Raw genomic sequence first — 25,371 nt, 5'->3', positions numbered from 1 at the left:
TTGTATTCACACAGATAAGTGAAAATCTTTTGTTTTATTAAAAGTTAATAACATTACCTAAATAAACAACATAAAATAAAAGTCAAATCAGAGAATTTACTTAGTTTGTAAAAACAAGAAAGTAGCTAAAATAACAAAAATTTAACAGAACCATGGATTTCAAAGCTGTTGTCAAGGCAGAATTAAGTTATTTATATGAGGAGTGTTAGATTGCCCAGCATTTATTGACCACCCAGCAAAAAAAATTCTGGATAGAACATTGTTAATATATCAAATGTAGTCAATATCCATAAGATACAACAACAAAAAATTCTCTTATTATTATAAATAAAAAAGCATTTTTAAAAAATTAGTTATTTTTTAACAAATATTTCAGGATTCCATCCTTCCATTTTCATTGAATGCCATATTTATGTTGATGCTATTTTGTCAACTGAGAATTGAGCATATTAAAAAAAATCAAAAATTTCAAATTAAAATCATCATAATATAACTCTAGATATAAAATACCTTATTACAGCATAATGTATAATAAATTTTTTTACCAGAATCTTTCCTAAATATCACAACAGAACCATTTGCTAAAGCAACAAAAACTTGTTCACAATGGTACTTTATTTGTAAAACAGCTGCAGTAACTGTTGTAGATCCAACTTCTTCCCACCTTTCTGGGCATGAACCTTGTAATAGTATTATTCTGAAATTTCAATTAATTATTTACTTCATGTAATTAAAGAAAATTATTTTTTTAATTGTTAATCATTTAATTAAAATTTTAATGTTATATACTCTCTCATGAATACTGATAACAAGGTTTCTAATATCACAAATATAATTATTAATTCACTGTTAAAAAATTTTAAAATACTTTTACACTTAGAAGATAATTTTTTCTAGACAACACAGCATACTCCTTACTTCTTTATTTGAATTAATTGAAATAAAATCCTTTGTAACACTTTGCTTTAAATTAATGGTTTTGTTTCTTTTTAAACAATGTACAGGGTGTGGCATAATGGAGTCCCACATTTACGAGGTGAATTTTAAAAAAATGGTACAAGAATATGAAAAAAACTTATTTATTTATTCAAAAACTTTTTTACATGTAAAAACGTTTTTTTTAGTTAGGATTTAAAAATTATGTCGTCCAAATGTTGGCCTTCATGGGTGATGCACATTTGGAGCTGTACCTTGAAGTTTTCTTCAACTCTCACCAGCATATCTGGAGAATTTTGGTGATTTCCTCATGAATGGCCTCAAGTTCTGGTAGGGTTCTCTGTCTTGAGATACCCTCATAAGAAAAAGTCACAGAGGCTCAAATAAGGGAAGCGAGGGGGCCATTCAATGGCTTCTCGTGAAGAGATTAGTTGACCGGGAAACATCTCTGTCAAAATGGCATGAGAATGGCAGTTTGTATAGGCTGTGGCTCCATCCTGTTGAAACCAAAAGCCACTTGTATTGTATTCTTTCCTTCTGGGGAGCAAAAAATTCACCAGCATCATGGCGCAGTATTGGTTTTATGTCACAGTAACAGTAACACCATCCTCTTCAAAGAAAAAAGGAAAAAAAAAAAGGCCCTATGATGCCTACAAAGGACAAAGCACACTAAATGGTGACTTTCAGGCTGTGAAGAGGTTGTTGTGGAGTTCTTGGGGGAAGGGGGGTTCGAGCAGCCCAATAACAAAAATTCTGCTTGTTCATTGTGCCAGACAGATGAAAATGTGCTTCATCGCTACTCCACAACACCTCTAGGAGGCACAGCAATTACGATTTAATGACATCATTTTTAAAACCTAACCAAAACAAAACTTTCTTACATGTACTTTGAATAAATAGTTTTTCCCACGTTCTTGTACCTTTTTAATTATTTCAAAACCGGTGTGTAGAGAGATTGTACCTCTTATTTATTTTTTTAAATTCACCTCGTAATTGTGGGACTCCATTATGCCTCACCCTGTATATATAATAAAAATAAATATAATGTAAAAACTTGCAAAACAATAAAATCTATAGCCATTCAACTAAATGCCTGTATCTTTGGATCTAATGTAGAATGTTCTCACTTTTTTAATAAGCAGCTGTTTGCAATACACTTACAGTGGTAAGTTCTGTGGTTCAAATGGGAAATGGACATAAAGAACATAGTTTTACAAAGGACTTCTTAATGTAATGAGTATTGTATACAATAATATATATAATCTATAGACGTGTTGCTCCCAATATACAAAAAATACTCACTTGCGACTATCAGTCCCCAACCAAACAGTATCTGAAAAATCACAGGCAACATTAAGCTGATCGTTTCCACTCTCTGGTGAGCAACCTTGAACAGCTTCCATTGTAAGAATTCGAGTTTCATTCAGATCATATGCAGCAACTTGTTTAAGTAGTTTTTGATGAACAGCCATAACCACAAGATGACTATTTACACCATCACTACTACACAACCACAAGTATTGTTGACCTGTTAATGAACCTGTGCATACTGTGCTATAGCATCCACATTTTACCTAAAATTTTTAAAAATTAAAATTAATGAATTAATAAAAGATACTTATTGTGACTGAAAAGTATAAGATAATCAAAGTTCTATTTTATTAAATATTAACATCAATTTGAAAAAAAAAAAAAAAAATTAAAATCTTACTTCAGTTGCACAGTTAGCAGTACAAACAGATGAAGACTTGACAAATAATGGCATTTTACTACTTGGCCTTTTTTCTTGATCTGGAACGTGCCAAGCCGGAGTATTATTTGGATCTAAAAACAAAGCATAATATACATAAGTAAGTAATTATATTTATTTATTTCTAAGAAATAATTTAATATAAAACCTAACATTTTACTCATTTAAAAAATTTATTAAAAATCATTTTTAAAATTTTAATTTACCAAGAGCAAGTTTAGCTAAACGTAGATCTGTAATCCAATCTCTTTTAATAGCTGGAGTGGCCATTTGAAAATAAAGTGTCTCCTTAGGTGACCTATTTAAAAATCAAAGTTTTAAAAAATAAAATTATTAATATCAAATAAGCTAATTTATTTAAAAAAATTTTTTAAATATGTGAAATAACCGTTGTTAAATATTTTATTGAAAGTCTATATCTTAAATTTTTTTAATCCAATTTATAAAACCAATAGATATTTAAAATATACAGTCAAACCTATCTATAATGGAACCTCAAGGAACTGAACATCTCTTCCATAGTAGACAGGTTTCTGCTATATACAGGTTACCTACTATAGGTATCCGTCAATTAATGAATTAATAAATTTTTCAATATGTACTGTGTATATCAAAATCATGTTAATCAAATACAGTAGTACCTCAGTACTCAACCAAACAATCACCACCCGCTACAACAAATTTTCGGTTAATAACAAATATTTTTATTTTGACTTTAATTTTTTCACTCATCCATAAAAAAGTTCTCTTAGATAAAAATGAGTAACCCTTCTCTGCCTGCATTTAAATCAAATACCAATAGAAACCCTTTACAAACAGTATGAGTATTTTTCACTGTTTATATAGCATGATATCTTTATGAAACTTAAAAAGCATGCATAATATGCTTGATGTGCATTTTACCTGCATGCAGACATTTCGACTTTGATTTTATTCAAACGAAATGTGATGTAAAAAAGTTTAAAATAAGCTTGAAGACAAAGAATACAATCTCACATCAGGAACAGTGTGTTAAATTTTACAACTTATAATTACATCAGATATTTATGTTAAGTAAAAAACAGCTGTTAATAAAAATATGCAAAAACTTTGTTCAAATCCCAATAAAATTACTGTAATACAGTAGTCATATTTTGTTATTCTGTATTGGGTATGTGTATTTTTTGACTTTTTTATAATTCATACATGCTATGCTTGTAAACTTCTTGTTAAATTTGTGTTAAATAAATAAATAAAGATACCAATTTTTCTGTTATACAGCCAAATTTTCTGTTCCATTTTCACGTTGGACAGGTTTCGCTATATACAGGTTAATTTACATTAGTTTTTGCAAAAAATTTAAGGGATCAAAGAAATTTTCTGTTAATGATAGATTTTCACTATATACAGGTTTGATTGTATAAATAATTGATTTTAAGTATAATAATATAAAAAACCAAATTAAAATTAAAAAATTGTCCAAAGAGTGGTATCCATAATTTTAATAAAATCTGATTATAAAATTCTCAATTCCATTTAGCAAAAGTATAAATTTTGCACTTATAACCAACAAACTCAAATGCAGCACATAAGAATGGGAAAAATTATAAAAAAAGAATTAAAACATTATTAATCAAAAAATTCAAATTAAAAGATACAAAAATTCATCTGGAAAAATTCTGATACAAGATTTCTTAGAAGTTGCAAATAGTGAGATTAAAAATATTAAAACGATGTACCAAGTATAGTTCTATCAAATGAATAACCTGATTCTTTATTGGGCTACAAGGCTAAGTAATTACTAAAATAATTTGGCAGAAAACAGGCTGCCAGAGCCACTAATAAATTAATTTATTAATTATTATATTTAACAAAAAACATCAGCTCTCTTGTTAAATTGCAATGTAATTATTTAGCCTTATAACCCAACGAAAAATCCAGCTGTTCATTTGGTATTTTTTAATAACTGTTGGGTTAGTTACAGTATATTTATTATATAAACTCTGTCTTCAATAGTTTTCTTCATTTTTTACTTTGTCCTATGGGCAGTAAGAAGACCTTTCTTTATCTGCAGTTCAGCCATGCTTATAATGAGGGTGACAAGGTGGCAAAGGACTGGGGCCAACATATGGGACTTACTGCCAATGAGAGAAACTGAGTGGATTACTCAAATTTGATCTCATATCCACAGAATGGTAAGCTGACTACCTCACTATCTGTTCCATCCAATCTCCAAAATTAGAAGAATAAATAATCTTTAAAATTTTGATTTATTTTCAAAAATATTCCTCTTTGTATTTCAAATATGCTTTTCTAATAGAAAATAATACTATTAATTATTAATTTTAGATAAATTAATTTGTATTTTCCTTTTAATTATAATTTTTACATAAAAGAAAATATTAGAGGAAAAAGTTTAAACTACAAGTCTTCAGGAAAAAACTACTGCTATTCTGAAAGATGATAATATATATATAGTGAAAAGTAAAGTTTTCTCTAACTAAACATTTATTTGGTATAATGTGTTCATTATTAATCTAAACTTAAATACTAAAATAATTACCTTGATTTTATTGGAACAGCCAATTGCAAACAACAACTGTCTAACAATGTGATTTCTTCATCTTTCTGTCTTATAGATTCTTGTATTCCTTGAGAAAAACCTTGAAGAGTTTCAATATTTAAACCCTAAAATATATTAGTTATTTTAATAATTCATATATTTTAAAAAATATTTAATAATTACTAAACTATTATTTTATGATAATTTATGTTTTGATTTATAAGGCATTGTAAGACAAAGGCACGATGATATTATTTAAAAGATGAATTTGGAGTAAGAAAATATATGAGAACTTTATCTTCAGAAAAAACATTCATTTGAATAACTATTTTTCCACAACTGAAATTTATAATTTAAGATTATTTCTATAACATACTCACACTATAGGAATAATGAAGAGTTGATACTAATGCTGTGATACGGCTTATGACTTCTAAATCCTGTACCAAATTACTCAATTCTTCATATAAAGATTGCATCGTTCCGCTACCATCTGAAATAAAGCACTCATTATTCCATATAAATAATAAACAATAAAATAACTTGATTTAATACTGTAAAAAGTTTAAAATAACTTTCTTAGAAGAAAACTTGCTTAAAAATGTATCATCATCAAAACAATTTTTTTTTTTTAATATTTTTAAATAACATACATAAAATCTCATTAGAAAATAATATTTTCAATTTATATTTTTTCCTGTTTTATTTACATATTAATTGGCTTGCATAGATCTGAATATCTATGCAAGCCAATTAAAATTTAAATAAAACAGGAAAAATATAAATTGAAAGTAATTTCAGTGTATGAAAGTGATACTGTAACAAATACATTCAAATAAAAAAATCAATATACTAGTTTAGAATATACTGTTTAAAACTAATATACTAAATACAGTGGAACCTCGCTTAACGAGCATAATTCGTTCCAGAGTCTTACTTGTAATGCGAAACACTTGTTAAGCAAAACAATTTTTTCCATAGAAATTAATATAAAACACGATAATGTATTCCACGCCAAAAAAATACTTTTTTATGTATAATGTTTATTCAAAAAAATTTATACAATAAACATTGTTAAGGTGCGTGAATCATCATCATCTTTTCTTCTAGTACGAAATGAACCAACCTGGGATGAGAATTCAATTGGCAAAAGAAAAGAAAATAAAAAAAAAAATCACAGATATGTTTGATAAACACTCCAAACAATATGCCAAATTCTTGGGCTATATAAAGGCTATAATTAAATATTAGAAATTAATTAATTTGACTAGAGGTAGGCAGTTATGCCGACATCTTGTATTAAATTTAATAATTATAAATAGTTAATTTTTAATTCAGACATTTCTAAAATTTAATTTGGAATTGGTCATTAAATTTAATATGAGATGTCGGCATAACTGCCTACCTCTAGTCAAATTAATTAATTTCTAATATTTAATTATAGCCTTTTCATAGCCCAAGAATTTGGCATATCGTTTGAGGTGTTTATTATATAACGAGGTTTGGTTGTTAATGTTTATAAATAATACGTGTGAACAAAAGTTTGGAAAAATATGTGATCACAAGCGACACTAAGATGCTAGCGGAACGAGTGCTAAACAGACTGATGGAGCATGTTCACAATTTGGGACTTCTCCTCTCCTTGTCTCTCGTTATGCAAAACATTGCTCGTTAAGCGAGGAAAATTTTTACAATTTGTTTTGCTCGTTATGCGAAATACTCGTTGTGTGAGGTGCTCATTAAGTGAGGTTCCACTGTATTAGTTTTAAACAGTTCCAATCTACAAATGAATTTGCTCTTTAAATTTGTCTTAATAATTCATAGAATGGTTGCCAAAATTTTCTAAAAAGATTATACTTTGATTTATTATTTATTTATTAATTCTGCATGACAAGTATATTTTTATATAAGTTGTACTAAAGGCTAAAAAATCAGAAAATGCATTAAGCATTATTAAAATAATTAAAGAAACAAAGTACTAACTTATTAACAAAATCAAAGTTGAAAAATATATTTTAGTTATATATCCTTAAACTCTGATGGCAAAAAATAAAAACTGTTTAGAAAAATTTGAATTTATGACGAAACAGCATAAAATTCTGGTTGAAAATACATTAGATATATCTTTAACAGAAAACAATGCGATTTGTGAGTTTTGAGTATGTTATTTCCTACATTTTCTACCTTTTTTGTGGGAAAAGTAGGAAATATACTATTACTAACCATAATGTCTTTCTTTCAGTACATTCTTCTAAATTTTTATTCTTGTCATTATCTATTTTTAACCCAAGTTGATAGTGTTGATGATAATATATCCTATTTTTAGGTAGGAAAAGTAAGATCCCTGAAAAAGTTTAATGGAAAATCATGTTATCAGTCTAAGATACAGCTGAATTTCAAATTTTACAGCCTTACATAAATCAAGTATTGGAAAAATACGGTGTGAAATTCATAAAAAAAAAAAAGGTACAAAAACCAAATTAAAAATTTTGTATTTCATAAGCAGCAGTTATTTAAGAACTTAAACGATAACCATGGTGCCCCAAGTTTTGTGCAATATGAAGATTAAATTTCACCTCTAAGCAGTCAGGTGACAATCAGTTTCATGTCATCAATTACACATTGTTTATGATGACAAATCATACTTTGGACTCAAATAATCATCAAATTAATTCTAATACTGGCTACTATTTAACAGAAAGATAATCAGCTGATAAAAATATAGCATTCAAAAAGCATACAAACTTTGAACAAAAATTTTGAATGAATTAAAATATGTCTTCAAGAGTTCAATAAACTCAAAGAATTCATGAGTTTATTGAATTCTTGAATTCAATAAACTCATGCAATGACTGAAAATGAATTGTTGATGAAATTTGCAATGGACCTCTTTTTCTTATTAATTAATAATAATATGTAAAATCTTAAATTTCTTTTACTTAAATCAGAAGATTTTTAAAGAAAAAGATTGCTTTGTTTTAGTATATAGTGAGATTTTGATAACCCAGAATTCTTGATGGTTCGGAGGTACACTTTTCAGCAAATACCTGACTCAGTCTGTCAGACCTTTCACTGTATTTGAGCATTTGCTACCACTCAGTAATGATTTGTACACCCATCTTCCAGTCAGTCATATGCTGCCAGTGTTGACAAATTGGGCAAAAAGTAGTCAATTCTGTGCCTTTTGAATGACTACTCCTACTTATTATTATTTTTTTAATTTTCTGCTACTTGCTACTTATTTACTTACTCACTCACTCGAAACAAAGTATGCTACTCTGCAAAATTTTGTACTTTCAAAAAATTCTGTGCTACTTTTACAGTATCAGATTTGTCAACAATGCTAAAAAACAGCTTTTGTTTTTGTTAGAGGCTGGTATATACTTTTGTGCAATCTGTATCTTTAATGTGTTAATCTGTATCTTTTGTTCTGATTACACTACTGTGTAATCAGAACAAATATTTACTAACTTTGTTTTTATTATGTCAATAAAATAACAAAAACATACAGTACATATGTACTGGGCACTTTTGTTATTTTCTGTGTTTTACCCATTCAAGCAGAACTGTCTTGATAATCTAGAATAGCTCAAGTCCAGAGCATGCTGAATTATCATTATCTTACTGTACATCCTTAGTTTAATACATGTTTTTTATTATTGCTTTACCAATGAACTATTTCAAATGACATTTATTTACACAATAAAATCACATTTTATTAAAAAACAAAATTAATATGTAACATCATTGAATTGTATACACCTAAATCTCAATTTACATGGAAGATTGGTTCTGTGCAAAACTGAATCATATAAATCAAAACAAACAATCATATTGGAGATAAAGAGTGATTCCAAGATTAACTATTTTCATTAACTATTATAAAAAACGAACAAAAATGAAATTTATTCTGTATCTACTTTGCTTGTAGATAAAAAGTAATCTCTCTCTCTCTTTTTTCAGTTGAAAATTCTGTCACTTTTGCTCCTAACTTCTTTAATTCCCCTTTTTTCTAATTAGTTTACTGAAAATGTTAATGGTCTTGTTTCAATAAAAATCTATCATCATATCTTGGTTTCTACTTTAATTTTTTTTTAATATAAATTTTTCTGATATAGTTAGCCTAGGGCTAAATTTTAATTTAACTAATTTAAATTTTTAATTTTAAAGTAAAATATCAAGGAATATTTAGAGTAGTCTATCATCATGTTAAAATTCTAGAATGTAAAATAAAATTTTATTGCATTTCCCACTACATGAAAACAAAATTGCTCAATATAAATATCATATAAATCAAGGATTTAGTTACTTTATTTATTTGCTAAATATATTTGTAAAGGACTTCAATTCCTTAAATACAATTTTATGTTTTCATTTGAAAGATTATTTTTCCAAATCATTAATTATTAAATATAACAGAGCATTTATTAATTAACAACTACTCTTCTAAATTCAATAAATATTACAATTTAGCATTAAATCTGTAGGTATGACAATATATCAATTAAATTTAGTTGCTGTTATATAAAAATCATTGTAATCAACATTACAGAAAGCAAAATCTACTACAAAATTTCCAATAGAACATAAAAAAACACTTACATGCATGCCTTTCATTACTTCTATTACTTCCATAACGTGACTTTCCAGATGAAGCCAAGAGATTTTTTGTAGCTGGTGCTACATCTTCATGAACTTCAACATCTTGAAGTGATACAGCCCATTTTAAACTAAGACGTTCTCCATTTGGAATAGCATCATTTGTTCTATAAAAATTGTATATTTTTAATTTGATAAAATGAAACAAACAAAAAAAAAAAAAAACAACTTCATAATTTGAAAATCAGAATACAAGACAATTCAAAACTTTATCAATGTCTAGAATTTCAAACCAAATTATACCAATGATTTTGTATTAATATTTATGAAATTATCAAACAAACATAAATCAAAACAGATAATTTGTGTTTTTTCAGTTTAAATTATGCAGAATAGCATTTTCAGTATTATCAAACTAGCCTATCATCAATTATTTCTGCTAATATAACATTTTAATTAGATCTAAATTAAATCTGATTGTTTAATGTAAAAATTTCAAGTAAATCAAATTTTTATTAATTTCAATAAATAAACATATAAATAAATAATTATTAAAATTTTTATGTTTTACTTATTAATATAGTTTAGATTATCATAAGTGGTCTTTTTTTATTTTACTCATTTCATCTGTCTTAATCATAATCTTGATGTAAATGATGAAATTAGAGATTGTGAATGATAAGACTAGATAAGAACAAGATTATGCAGAATAGCATTTTCAGTATTATCAAACTAGCCTATCATCAATTATTTCTGCTAATATAACATTTTAATTAGATCTAAATTAAATCTGATTGTTTAATGTAAAAATTTCAAGTAAATCAAATTTTTATTAATTTCAATAAATAAACATATAAATAAATAATTATTAAAATTTTTATGTTTTACTTATTAATATAGTTTAGTTTTAATATTTATATGCATATAATATGTAATTCATCTTTAATTTTTATAGCATTGTAAGTGAGGAAAAAAAAATTGTATTGATAGTATAATTCTTTGCATAACCAACAAATCATTTTCCCCCTATCAGATTACTTGCTTGAATTGTTTTATGCAAGTAATTAATAGGTAAATGCAACTTGACAAAATCTGAAAATGATTCAATTGTCAAACCAATCATATACAGGCACTATGACACAATCTACAAATACCATGAATAAATATCTCAGAAAGGTTTTGAAGTGTATATATGCTTTTACAAGTAATGTAAAAGCATATATACACATATGAAGAAATTACTCTCACAAATAACCAAAAGTTGAAATAAAATACATTTAAATATGATCTGATGAAAACTGAAGATTAAACATTTCTATATGACAGAGATAACATGCTTTGTGAATTGCATCAAGAGCCAATGATATGATAATACAGTATAAAATTGTGATGTTAATGGTATTATGACAACACAGCTTTGTTGTTACCAGTCAGAGTACATTTATTTACTGTAATGACATTAATGTAATGTGACTTATCCCATCTAATATAATATTTTTATTATCTTTTAAAAGATATAGTTATATTATTTAAGCTTTTAAATCAGGATCTGATGTTTACATAAATTGTAAGTGCTGCATCACTAATGTTTGATAACCAAGTGCAGCTCATAAGCCATGCTTTGGCTATAATATTAAATTAATATTTCCATTGTAAATTATATCACACTTTTAGAGAAAAAAATAGCTCTTAGAAATTATATTTGTTAGTGAACTAAGATCATGAAATAAATTAGTTGATGTAATGAGATTTCTGGAACAGATTAATATCAAAGTAGAAGTTTAGAGTATACATATTTTATTACTTTACACATATATCTTTAAATAAATTATTCATTATATCAGTTTAAAAAGTCATACCTAACAGTAACAGAAACACAGACTAGTAAATCATTTAAGAGGAAAATTCTTCTATCTTTGGACTTCACAACAATTCCACTCTGGTCTAATTGCTAAGTAATGAAAAGTTAGAATGTTTAAAATAAAATTTCCTTACAAATTTTAAAAAATATATAAGTAAATTAACCATACCAATTGTAATACATCATCCTGACGTAAAAGATAATGATCTTTATCATTAAAAGATTTGAGGGAAAATTTTCCAATATGTTTTAAAACTTCTCTGACTGCATGATGTTGTTCAGATTCACGTTTTCTTTCATTAAGTGTTTCTGCTAGAGATTCTAATTGAGTCAAAGCAAGTTGCAGGGACATTCTGTCATGATGTCCAGCTGGAGTGTATTTTAGAAGATCCTATAATTAAAACATTTTTCAATTTAGAATAAAATTAAATACAGAATCAACTGAAGTTAAATTTAGCAATAATAAATTATTCACAAACTTTAATTTTAACAATAATCAATAAATAATTTCAAAAGGTACTATTTTTAACTAAAAAATTCATTAATTCAATCCATACTATGTTATCATTCTAATAGCAAATATAATAAGAAAATCAAACTTTCAGATTAAAGAAAAAAAATTAATTCAATTTTATAATGTAAATTTTGAATTTGAAAAATTCACCCAGTAATTACTGTTGCATGAGAAACATTTTACAACTTTCAGGTATGTTATTAAAATGCAACAAACCATATTTTATGGCATAAGACAACTTTTAATTCTCAAACAGCTCTCAGTGGGTTACAGTTAGGAGAGTTTCAAGAGAGATTTTCATATTTAAAAATTTATGAGAATATATTTAATATTTTCTTATGTCCATTAGACGTTGTTATGGAGCAAGCTCCAACAAATTTGCAGATAGATCTATTTCAATTCAGAAGATTACAGCTGCAATGGGAATCACCTAGCTTTGTGAATTATTTTTCTCAAAATTGAAGATTGTTAAATGTAAAAGTCGTAATAGATTGACCAATAAAAAATTAAAAAACCAACTATGTTGTAAAACATCACAAACATCTGTTGATATTAATAAATTAAGTGAAAAAATTGAAAAGAAAGATTCACATTAAAATACATACAAAATACTGTATAATTGTATATGTTTTGTTGTAAATAAATATGTGCAGCCCAGTGTATTTTTATTTTTGGTTTTGGCCCAGTAAACAATTTTGGTTGGATAACACTGGTCTAGGCACTATCCAAATGATGATACTTCAATGTCTATACACTAGATCTAAACAATAAAGTGCCATCAGGTAGACACACCTTAAAGATGTAATCTTTTTTACGGTGATATTTTTGGAGGGAAAAATTTAAGTATACTTCATCTATTTATTGAAAATACATATTTTTAGATATTGGAATGTAAAAATTATGTAGCAACTATCTTTCATAAAAGAATAAACTACAGTGCAAAAGGCAGGTAATCAACTCCAACCAAAAGTGTGTGAGAAATCAGATGAAAAATATTTGTCAATGTTATTATTTAATATTGTAAAGCTTCCTGAAAAAAACAAGATAAAATATTTTGAGTATAAGAACACTTTTTTGCAGAAATGGAACAAAGTAACTACAATACAATGAAAACTAGTTAGATAACAATACTTGGCTATTTTCTTAAAAGACAGTTACGATTAGTTGTAATCTGGAGTTAAAAGTTTGATGAAAATTTTACTGGAGTATACAAAGAATTAAAATTTTCCTAGAATTTCTAAATCAGAGTTAAATACCTTGCAACTTCAGCACTTGGCCTTCTATTAGCACAATGGATACAGTATAATATTTGGCTAACCTAAAAGATCTTTTTTTTTTTTGAAAAAGGGACTTATAGGTTAGCAAATACACTATATGAAATATAACAAAAGATTTCTATTATACTCCTGGTTAATAACTTAGCTTGACATAATCCAAATATTCTAGTATTTGGGTTATGTAAAGCTAAACTATTGACCAAAGTGTAAGTAATAGGAATATTTGTGTATAATGCTTTAGTTGCAATTCATCCTTCATAAAGAGATTTTATTTCAAAGTTAAAAACAAAAATAATTTAAATCCAATAAAAATGAATATAGGATTTTAAGTATTAATTTGTAAACTTCATCAGCAAAAATTAATTCAAAATATAATAATTTCAACTTTTGTAGTTTTCTAAAATTACCTTAAAAACGAATAATTAAATTAGATGAAAATTATCACAGAAACATTATAATGCATAACTGATATAATCATTTCAATAGATAAAAAACACTAAGAGGCATTTCAAATGGAAGGCTGTTTAATTACATTTTATATAGACTAGTACAGATAAATGAATTATTCTAAATTTCCTTACTTGTAATAATAATATAAATTGTGGAAACCTTTGAACTGGTTTTACCATTAAACCAAAGAAAGACAAGCGATCTGGACTAGTGATCTGTTTAACCTATATTAAAAATAACAATTGTTAAAATATCAATGCTAATAAACTATTAAATTTTTACATGCAAATTTACCTTTAAAAAATCTGCAAATGCAGATTTATTCTTTGAAGCTTGCTTTGCAGTTTCCATAGCCAGGGAAAAATTATTTATAAAATCACTATAAATATCTAGCACCATTGACTTTGAGAACTAAAAATAAAGAAAATATTTTTCAAAATAATAATTTTAATTCAATAACTTAAATTTTCAAAGAATATGGTTAATTCATAACTTCAATTTTAAAAAAGGAAATTTAATGATATTACTGTTAAGTTTGTGTTTGTGTTCATTTTTAGATGTATTTAAATAATTTTCACGATCTAAAAATAAAGTTTTGCCATTTTTATATACTTTAAGAGTAGATTATAAACTATAATAATTAAATGATGCTGTTGAGTTTCAAGTAATTGATATATCTATAGTAAACTCTGATTCTGAATTTGATAAATTTTATATATAATGTACTGTACAGTACATGCAATTATGTAATACAAACGATTTTTGATAATTGAAAGTAGAAGGGGTAGAAATTTTAAGTTATGAAAATTACTATTATTCTAATGAGATAAATATGTTACAAATAATACAGTTAGAATTAAATACATTACTGCTTATTAATTTTTGAGTTGATACATGCATAAAGTAAGATAATATTCATATCATTAGTGAAATAAGTTTTTTTACAGAAGTTTGATGTCAACAGTTCATTGTTACCTTCTTATCAATGTTTTTGAAAGAACTATCTACAAGATTTGATTGACCAATTGAAAAACTGAATTATTACTTTAGTACAAAAAGTAATGTTTCATATCTAAACTTTAAATAAAAAATATGTTATAATTTTAGTATTGTGGCTTTAGAGGTGATAACATGTCAAATAACTTTGTATATATCTTCAAATGTACAAAATTAAATTTTTTGTTTTTATTTCAAGTTTATTTTAATGTAGCCTGTCTCCTTGGAAACAGAACAGAGAGCATACAAAATTAAACATAAATAAATTCATGGATATCAGTTTTTGAGTTTTTTTTCCAAAATGTGCTGTCATAACATTTCAATTTATAGACATATAAAACACATTATGTTCATGGAAGTTATTTCAGGATAATAATAAAATTTGGCTTAGTGAGAGAATCAATTGTGTATATATATTACATTTTATAAATACAGTGGAACCTTGCTTAATGAGCATAATTCGCTCCAGTGTCTTACTCATAATGTGAAACACTCATTAAGTGAAACAATTTTTCCCATATAAGTTAATGTAAAATACGATAATGTGTTCCACACCGAAAAAAATACTCAAATATTTTATGTATAATGTTTATTCAAAGAAAATTATACAATAAACATTGTTAAGGAGCGTAAATCATCTTTTCTTCTAGCATGGAGTGAACCAACTTGAATTGCAAATTTGATTTGCAGAAAAAAAAATCAGATAATTTGTCCGATAAACGCACCAAACAATATGCCAAATTCTTGGGCTATGTAAAGGCTATAATTAAATATTAGAAATTAATTAATTTGACTAGAGGTGGGTAGTTATGTTTCCATCTCATATTAAATTTAATAATTATAAATAATTAATTTTTAATTTAGACATTTCTGGAATTTAATTTGAAATTGGTCATTAACCTTTTCTATGCAGTTAGCTACTGATCAGTGTATATCACGTGACTTCTCTGTTCATTGGTAATGCGAAATGCACCGATTGATGTAAATTAAAAAATTAACCAAAAAATTTGATTAATTTGCGTTATATTCGAGTTTTCCAGTGATCTTAGCTTTGATTCACTCTTCTGTAGGTCAATTGACTTTGTTTAAGCCAATAAGTGTTTTGTTACCACCCCTGGGCCATAAATATTTCGGTAAATACATTCCCCTACTATTCTACAGTAAATCTTCGCAGTTAACTACACAGTTGGCTGAAAACAATCAAAGGGAAACTTCTTCTAAGGTTTTATTGGGTATCTTCTGTCTTTGTTGACATTACTTTAACTAATCACAGACTTGTAAAAGGAAAAAATTGCCACGAAAAGCCCTGCCTCCAACCTTCGAAGTAAAATGTAAACAATCACAGTAAATTCGCTTTTTAAATCGATTTTTAGCTCTAATTAACTAATTTAATGCACTTAGACATTAAATTAGCTAATTTGACAATATTTAGGCGAGAAAATATGTTTTAAAACCATCCAGCGATAAATATTCCTGGGAAACTCCACCTTCTTATAGTAAGTCTATGGAAGATGTTCGTGTTGTTAATTGGCTTTAAAATTTTTGTCAAATGAATTCATATATATTTTAATACATTTTAATTATTTTACAAAAATAAGAGCAAAGCCATGTCAGTGGTACAGCTGAGTAATTGGTGTCACTTCACATAACAATCCACTACTCTCCCAGCTAAGTAATTAGAGGGTTTGTTTTGTTTAAAAGAGGACAGATGTTTCTATCTAATAGATGTACAAAGTTCAGCGATTCTCTGTAAATTAATTTTTTTCTTTTGTTCATAAACTTCAAATTTGTTCGTAAACTGTAATATTATTTTTAATCTTTTGTTCATAAACTTCAAATTTGTTCGTAAACTGTAATATGTTTGTAATCAAACACAAAAAACAGATTGAATATAGCGTGATATTGAAGTGAAATATCGCAATTTAAAAAATTACCCGAAAAATGCAAACATGTGCCACATAACGAATTCCACCTATTTACTTAACGCTAAAGGTTTTCAGCATGGAGTGGGTTAAATTTAATACAAGATGGAAGCATAACTGCTTACCTCTAGTCAAATTAATTAATTTCTAATATATAATTACAGCCTGTACATAGCTCAAGAATTTGGCATATCGTTTGGCATGTTTATTATATAATAAACTATGGTTGTTGATGTTTATATGTAATGTGTGAACACAAGTATCCAGTATAACAAGTCCTGTTATTTGATAAAGTACTAGTAGACGAGATAAGTTTAAATGTGTGAACACAAGTTTGGAAAAATGTGCGATTACAAGAGACACTAAGTTGCTAGCTGAACAAGTGCTAAACACGGACTGATGGAGCATGTGCACAATCTGGGACCTCCCCTCTCCTGGCCACTCATCATGCGAAACATCGCTCGTTATGCGAGGTGCTCATTAAGCGGGTTCCACTGTACTAATTAAAATACTCAGTTAATGTTCTTAAAATAACTGTGGTAAATGAAAATAGTAAAATAATGCAAATTTTGTTTATTATTATTAAAATTTTAATGAAAACATTTTTAAAATAGGATAGGATATTTTAAATTTCTACTTACAGAAGCAACAAATACATCGCCTATTTTCTCTTCTTCATCCCATTGCCTAACACATTGAGTAAGAGCAATACCAAATATCGTGTGACATTGTAAAATTTGTTCAACCCTATGAAACATAATTCCTATTTTATTTGCACTCACTATTGGTGGATTACTGTCTTCTAATGGTCGTTTGTAATCCTACAAAAAAAAATTTTTTTATTTAAACTCCATAAAAGTATTTATACTATCTAAAATTATTTATTTTAAATTAAAACATATAAAACAAATAGTTTTTAATAAATTGCTTACTTTAATAAGTCTCTGTAATGAATTAACATAAGAATTTTCACTATCAACTATACTGCCAACAATGTAACGTCTCTTCATCTACATACAAATTTCAAATAAAATTCTTAATTAAAACATATTTCAAAATTAAGTTATTAATATTTGAAATTAACCAAAGTAAATTCTATTATAAAAATAAAAACATTAAATAATTGTCATTTAATACTAAGTTACATTAGCTTTCAAAAAGCTTAGTAAACAATATAACAGACCTAGTTTTATGATCACTATTTCTATGGATGATACAAATTATCTGTTATAATTTATGTAATGTTATATTTAAGCATCTTTTCCTCCTATTGACTATTTCATTATGATATTAAATAGTTTAAATTATAGGAAGCCAAAGTCTGATTTATGACATATTATTTAACAACTTTTCAAAAACCAATTAAATCATAAAAGCAGGTTTTGATTTGTACTGAACAAGTAAAGAAAATTTTCAAAAATGTATAGCCCATTCATAAATCAAAATCATTTATAGCTTCATATATCCTATTGATTAATCTGTATAATGGAAGATACTTATACATCAAAATTATATGAAATTCAAAAATTTTATCTATTATGAACAGGTGTAATTCTGAATGAAACTGATCAGTGTAGCTGAAAGATGGGAAATAATATAATCTGTAGTACTTATAGTAAATTATACATGGTGATTCAGAGATGGGACAAATTTAAGAGGAAGTAGAGCACACAACAAAAAAACATTTTTTGTATAAGAAAGTTTGGATGCATGTGACACATTGAGGCACAGACACAAGAAATAACATATGAAAGGAAACAAATTGTTTACTTACAGCATTGTTGACAAGTGCGTCCTTACAGCAATGTTTACAATAATTGCTCAAAATTGCATTCACCAGCAGTAATATATACACTTGGCAGCATTGATGGAGTGACTGGCATACAGTTTTCAAGATGGCAGATATTTCTTGCACGTGTAGTTGCAATGGATATTCAAGCAACAAGGTCCTTCAAACATCCCCATAAGAAATAACTGAGGCTCAATAAATTTTGAGCAATTATTGTAAACATTGATGTAAAAATGAAATTGCCAATGATGCTGTAAGTAAACAATTTATGTTTTCTTTCATGTTTTCATGTGTTATTTGTGTGTGTCTTAATGCATCACTTATGCCCATAGTTTCCTATACAAAAAGGTTTTGTTGTGTGCTCTACTACCCATTAAAATTTGTCCCATGAATTCTGAACCACCCTGTACACTTAGATTAGATTTGGGCATACAAACTAATGCTAATAAGCATAGGTTTGTATGCCCAAATCTAATCTAAGTATCCTTTAACTCAGCTATATAATGTTAATATTCCTTATTTGAATATAAATCAATGCCTTTCAAAAATAACATTAAACTATCTATCAATACAAATCTAATTTTCAATTATAATAAAAGTTTTAAATCCAATAAAACTGAGATATTTAACAATGTAATTTTAAAATAGATTTTCAAACACAAGTGCCAACTTTACAGTTTTATTTTTCTTTCTGTGTAATCTGGATGGATGAATTGTTTGGATTTTATTGGTGCAATGCCTTCTTGGCCCATAGTGAGCCAAACAACAAAGTTGAGATCTGAATTAACAGAAAAGAAACATTCAAATAAACGATGTAAAATATATTGATACTGATAACCATTATTAATTCTCAAATAAAACACTACAATAAAAAATAGTGTTATTTACTTATTTTTTTAAATATGTATATAGTCAAATAATATTAAATATACAGAGAGAAAGTAATTTGGAAAATACCCAATTAAGTCAGCATCCTGTATTAAATTTAATAAGTAGAATTAATTAATTCTAATTATTGAATTTAATACAGGATGGCAACTTAATTGCCTACCTTTAGTCCAAATTACTTTATATCTGTTTATTTAATTAACCAAATTAAGGCTTGATCAATCAGACATTATCATTTAATTAATTTATAATTCACACTTAGTTTACTATATAGTCAAATAATATATTGTCTACCAAAAGAGAGTATGTATATATATATATATCTGGAAAATTTCAATTAATTTCAGTGATTAGGTATTCATTTTGAATATCTAAGCACTTAAACAATTATAAACATTACTGAATTAATTAGGTAAGGAGCTTGAAATTTCAAATAGATTTTATAATTCTCTCTCTAACTACAGTAGAACCTCGATTATCCGGACTGTTCAAAATAAACAAAAATTGTATGAATTTGCTGATTTGCACTTGGTGAATTGCGACACTGTTGTACGTACGTGATAGAATGCATGGAACAGAATTTTGAAAAGACCATTAGTAAATTCCAGTAATACAGTAGAAAGTGGTATAGGAGATATTGCAGAAGCAATAGCACAAATTTCAATATGTGCTGAATGTGACAAAGAAGATGTAACCGAGTAGTTAAATTGCGATGCAGAACGATCCTGGATTCCAAATTTTGAATGATGAGGAAATAATTAAAGAAATATCTGTCTCAGATGAACAAGATCGAGAAGACAAAGAAGAGATTTGTGAAGTAAGAGATATTGGTCCTACACATTCTGAAGCTTTTCAGTGCTTAGATGTCGCCATGAAGTGGTTTGAGAGCTAAGAAAAGTGTAACTCAGGACAACTTATATGTCTTAAAAGTATTCGCAATTTAGCAGCTTCAAAAAGAACAGCTAGCATTAAACAAAAATCGATAATTGAATTTCTTAATAAAAACTAATTTAATATTGAAGCTATATATAAATCTAGACAAATAAAAATTATTCATACTGCATGTACATGTCTTTCACTGTCAATTATTATTTTTTTGATTATCCGGATTTTTCCTTATCCGGACTACCTTCATTCCCAATTAGTCTGGATAATAGAGGTTCTACTGTAGTTATCTAGTATTTACTGCCTAATAATGTGTCAATAATTGTGATAATATAAAAAAATAAAATGTCAGAAAATACTCAAGAGTAAAATCTAATTAATAGAATTTTATTTTTATAAACTATTAATTTAAGTCTCTAACTGAATTTTATATAATTTTATTTTGTCTGAAAAAACCCAAAACCTAGTAATTAAAATTATATTACAAGATAACATCAAAATTATAGCAATAAAATTGTTTAAGTAAGTTATATAATTAAATTCGATAAGGCAAATCTGTTTCAATTAAAGACAGTTTAATTTATTATTATTTTGATTACAAAATAAACCAAATTAACCACATTAGTGATGCTTTTCCATTTCTTTAGTAATTCAGCATCTATTTATTTTCATTTATTTATTTTTTGTCATGGTTGGATGGCTGAAACATTAAGATGCCAGCCTACCACTCTGGGGACCAGGATTGAATCCAGACAGGTTGAAAATCCCAGTAATTTTTCAGGGTGGTGTGTCCTGGTTATATTATCCCCCATCCCTCACCTCTTTAGCCATCCTACTGTGGGCCATGATGGACTTCAAAGTATTCTTGATGCTCAGAGGACAGAAAGAGGGGGGGGGAACTGTTTTTGTCTATTGAACAAATGTAATTTTTTAATCACTCAGAAAATTCTAATGAATAATTTTGAATGGATTCATACGATTAAAATTAATATATCCAAAAAAAATTAACCAAACACCATTATTAACCTATTAATATAATATTTAAAAAATAGTTAACCAGGTAATTTATTTTAACAATATAAAATTTATAAAAATAGAATTAACTTCTTAATATTTTATCTCATTCTACTGAATGAATTTATTTTTATAACTAATAACATTATACTAAATGATTGATATAATTATAATTCTAAAATATCAATAAAAAGTAAACATCCCCACAAACCCAATGTAAAGCAATAACACACCAACTACTGCAGTAAATTATCGGGCTAAATTTGGAATAAATAATTTTAAATTGCAAATGAATTTGGCACCATATTGTATGAGATGGCACTTAATGCCTTCCTAATATCACCTTCCTTGTATTAATAAAAAGTCTATTTAATATTTATAGTTAAATTATTTTTAAAAAACAATGTTGAGGGATTTCTTTTTCATCATTTACTTTAAAATTGATTATTTAATGTTATATAACCATCTCATCTTTTATATTATTCATATATATGAGTTGTTCAAATGAAACAGGCCAGACTGTATAACACATAGTGTCACTGGTCATCGTAGCAGAATTACATTGTCATTCTGCTTTATATATAGGCAGCATAATGACAAAGTAGTATCAGCTACTATAGGAAATCATCTGCATTCTGACACACATCCCAATGCAGTACAAGTTTCTGTATGCCTTCCACATAGAAAGAGGAAGACTGCTGAATGAACTATTCAGTTACAGTTGCTCAGATTTTGCTATCAGATTGTTATATGTGACCTCCCAAAAACTTTTTATAGGCTAAAAAACATGTACAGTAAGTCACAAGGGCCTGTAAGGTAGATGCTGTAGAATTTACCATCCAACATATCATCCACCTTACAGGTCCAATATGTCACCTTGTAACTTACATGTTTTTAAACCTATAAAATGTTTCTGAAAGATCACAGATAACAATTTGATGAAAAACTAAATTCTAAAAATAAAGACGAGAGTATTTTCAGACTAAAACCAAGTAAAATTCCTCTTTTTTTTTTATCTGACTTTGAGAGATTCAGTTAAGCAGGCAGACAAAAAACCAAGAAATACTAAACCTTTATTGTCAATAGCTCCATTTTCAATAATTTCACACAATCCAATCTTTATTTTTAGAATTTACAATTTTTTAAGAAGATTACCAATCCCATTGTTTAAATTTTATGAACAATTTGGTAGCAAAGTCTGAGCAGCTGTAACTGAATGGTTCATCCAGCAGTCTTCCTCTTTCTAAGTGAAGGATATAAAAAAAAAAAAAAAACTGTACTGCATTGGGACACATTCAGAACACAGGAGATGATTTTCTGTAGCAGCTAATGCAGCTTTGTCATTATGTTATATATACTGTAATCCTGATATGGCATTCAGTGAAACTACATGTTTTATATGGTCCAGTCAATGTCTTATTTGAAAAACCCTTGCATTTGTCAGATGAACAATTTTCTAATCAATTAACATGAAAAAAGATTTTCTTAAAACAATTAATTTAATTAATTATTTGAGAACAATAAAATTATGCTGTTTTATTTACTAATATGATAAGTATTTTAAGAATTTATGTACCTTTTCAGGTGTCAAATCATGTGGCATTGGAGGTAGAGAAAGAGGAGGTCGTTGTTTTTTGGGAACTTTAACATCAACATAATTTTCTTCTTCTAAAATATTAAAATGAAAAATTAATCACTAAAAATTCAAGATAGACACAAACATATCTGACTGTTTTGTTATTACTGGATGCTCAATTAATATTTACATTAATTAAAAATATAACAAAGCACAGATTCAATAGAACAATATAAATTTATATTGTTCTATTTATAAATTTATTAATATAAATTTATCTTATAGATAAAAGGAAATTTTATTAGTATTAACTTTTATCTGTAATAAAAGTTTATGCTTTTGAATCAAGTGACTGATTCAATCTCTCTAATTTCCTCTGCAAGTTAAATCAGTATAAAAAGTCTTATTATAGGTGGTCCTCTACTTTCATACCTAATTGGTTCCTGAAGTGTGTATGAAAGTTGAAATGCACAAAAGTAGAGCAATGCAAATATCAAAAAGATCAAAATATTTATTTTTTATTGATTAGTATTTGATGTTTTCTTTATAAATTTGCCAAGAGATAATTGAATTGTAGTCTTTTTCTTTTCTTGATAAAGAGTTCTGTAACATGCTGTCTTTTTCTATTGCTCTTCATAGATATACACTCTCCATTGGGATCACATTCTTCCATGATGGTCAAAAATTTGTCATGATGCATGAAGGCTAGCTAACTTAAGACTGAACCTGTGACACCAAAAATGGACAAATACTGCCATATATATACTGATAAAAATCAAAAGTATGAAATGTGTACAAAATAAATTGTATGAAAATAGAGGACCACCTGTTAATAGATTATAGTCACAATGAACTATTACTAATAAAATAATATATAGAGAACTAGAAGCATTAATTAAGTAAAATAAAATTTTGTTGGTTAGTTTGCTTGCTTATGGCACAAATGTAATCTGTGTGAGACTTTTATTGATGTATATGTGTCTTGACTAAAGTGTTGTTAAATCTAGTTTCCTTTTTCTCTAAACTTTTCTTCAAAAAATTTTTCTTAATTTATATGCTTTCCTACAAATCTGTATCATCATACTTTATAAACTTGCAAAACTCCAAAAATTTCTTTCAATGTCCATAAAAATTTATTTTAGCAAAGAATTCTTGACACAAAAAACACCTTAATGAATTTAGCTTCACATTCAGTTACTTCCATTTTGGAAACAGGATATCAATAAAACAATTTAATTAGTAAGAATACATGATATAAATAATGTCATGCAACTGGCTAAAATTGGCTATGGGTCATTACCTCTTAATTGGTTACCATCCCTTCACTCAAACACTGACTGATAATATATCAGTAGTGTTTGAGTGAAGGGACATATAAGCGGTTACTATATCACTTCCAGCACAAAATCTAATAACGTACAAATATTTTGAAAGTATATATATTTTTTAAAATCTTACTTATATTTCCTCATCTACTTTCAGTATTTCTTTGAAATGTTTTATTGCCTGTTAAAATATAGCACTCAAGTTGATCTACTAAGAATTAATTTTTTCATCATGTGAGAAAAATTTTTTAATCTTGAATATTTCAGTAAAATATGATGGAACAAATCTATTCAAAGATACATAATTAAATAAATTTTATTAAGGAAGATTTAGAAAACAACAAAATCCATTGACAACAGAAGAAAGTATTCAATATATATAGTCATCAGGTAACAAAAGTGCATGTAGTCTTTAAACCTGTTTAATATTTTCTTAAGATAAACTGAGCATTGCTGGGGACATTTAGTTTAACAATAAAGCAGATCATTAATAAAACATGAGTAACAGTAAATGTGAGAAGTATTCTACCTATTCTAACATCTTTAGATGGAAATTCTAGGTGATGACAGTTACAATAGAACAGAAAAGATGGGAGTTTACTCTGATGCAATGCATTGTCATTATTTGTAAGAATGAAACAGAAGCATCTCAATTTAGGTTAACACTAAAATTTCAATGTAGTAAGAGCCAATTAAAAACAATTCTACTTAGACTAATGGAAAAAGAGTGGCAATGAGAAAAATAAGAAATTGCATATAGCACCACAGATGACAAAGCTATATTTCATATTATCACAAAGTAAAAATTGCTATTACTAGCGAGATAGAAAATATATAACAAGTTAATCAAAAGCAGACATACAAACTATAAAGTATTCAAATATGCAATCTTTTTGTCTTTCCGTTTCATTAAAAATTTTTGTATTACTTTGCCTTTTTAAAATTAACTAATTGATACCATTTGTATATTCTACAATAAGTAATAAATAATTAATTCAATATATAAACTTATTGTTGTTTCAAATTATTGTAAAACTTATTATTGTT

General features: G+C 26.9%; 1 protein-coding gene across 6 annotated transcripts in view; it reads right to left on the bottom strand.

Moving 5' to 3' along the window:
• LOC136976992 (rho guanine nucleotide exchange factor 10-like protein) overlaps nt 1–25,371 on the bottom strand; it is an 81,778-nt gene that overhangs the window by 11,648 nt on the left and 44,759 nt on the right. For all 6 annotated transcript variants that reach the window (XM_067272397.1, XM_067272396.1, XM_067272395.1 and 3 more), the window contains 14 exons: nt 23,000–23,091; nt 17,780–17,857; nt 17,489–17,668; nt 14,224–14,340; nt 14,061–14,153; nt 11,858–12,079; nt 11,687–11,778; nt 9,831–9,994; nt 5,609–5,721; nt 5,229–5,353; nt 2,893–2,984; nt 2,648–2,760; nt 2,239–2,510; nt 546–697 (listed from right to left, as the gene is read on the bottom strand). In XM_067272397.1, coding sequence (XP_067128498.1) covers nt 546–697; nt 2,239–2,510; nt 2,648–2,760; nt 2,893–2,984; nt 5,229–5,353; nt 5,609–5,721; nt 9,831–9,994; nt 11,687–11,778; nt 11,858–12,079; nt 14,061–14,153; nt 14,224–14,340; nt 17,489–17,668; nt 17,780–17,857; nt 23,000–23,091 — 1,905 coding nt within the window. The remainder of the gene's footprint in view (nt 1–545; nt 698–2,238; nt 2,511–2,647; nt 2,761–2,892; nt 2,985–5,228; nt 5,354–5,608; nt 5,722–9,830; nt 9,995–11,686; nt 11,779–11,857; nt 12,080–14,060; nt 14,154–14,223; nt 14,341–17,488; nt 17,669–17,779; nt 17,858–22,999; nt 23,092–25,371) is intronic.

Source organism: Centruroides vittatus, unplaced genomic scaffold, assembly GCF_030686945.1.
Source record: "Centruroides vittatus isolate TY-2023 unplaced genomic scaffold, ASM3068694v2 contig_439, whole genome shotgun sequence".
NCBI classification, from domain to species: Eukaryota; Metazoa; Arthropoda; class Arachnida; order Scorpiones; family Buthidae; genus Centruroides; species Centruroides vittatus.
The sequence above is the reverse complement of the archived record's forward strand: the minus strand, read 5'-3'. Positions and strand labels throughout refer to the sequence as shown.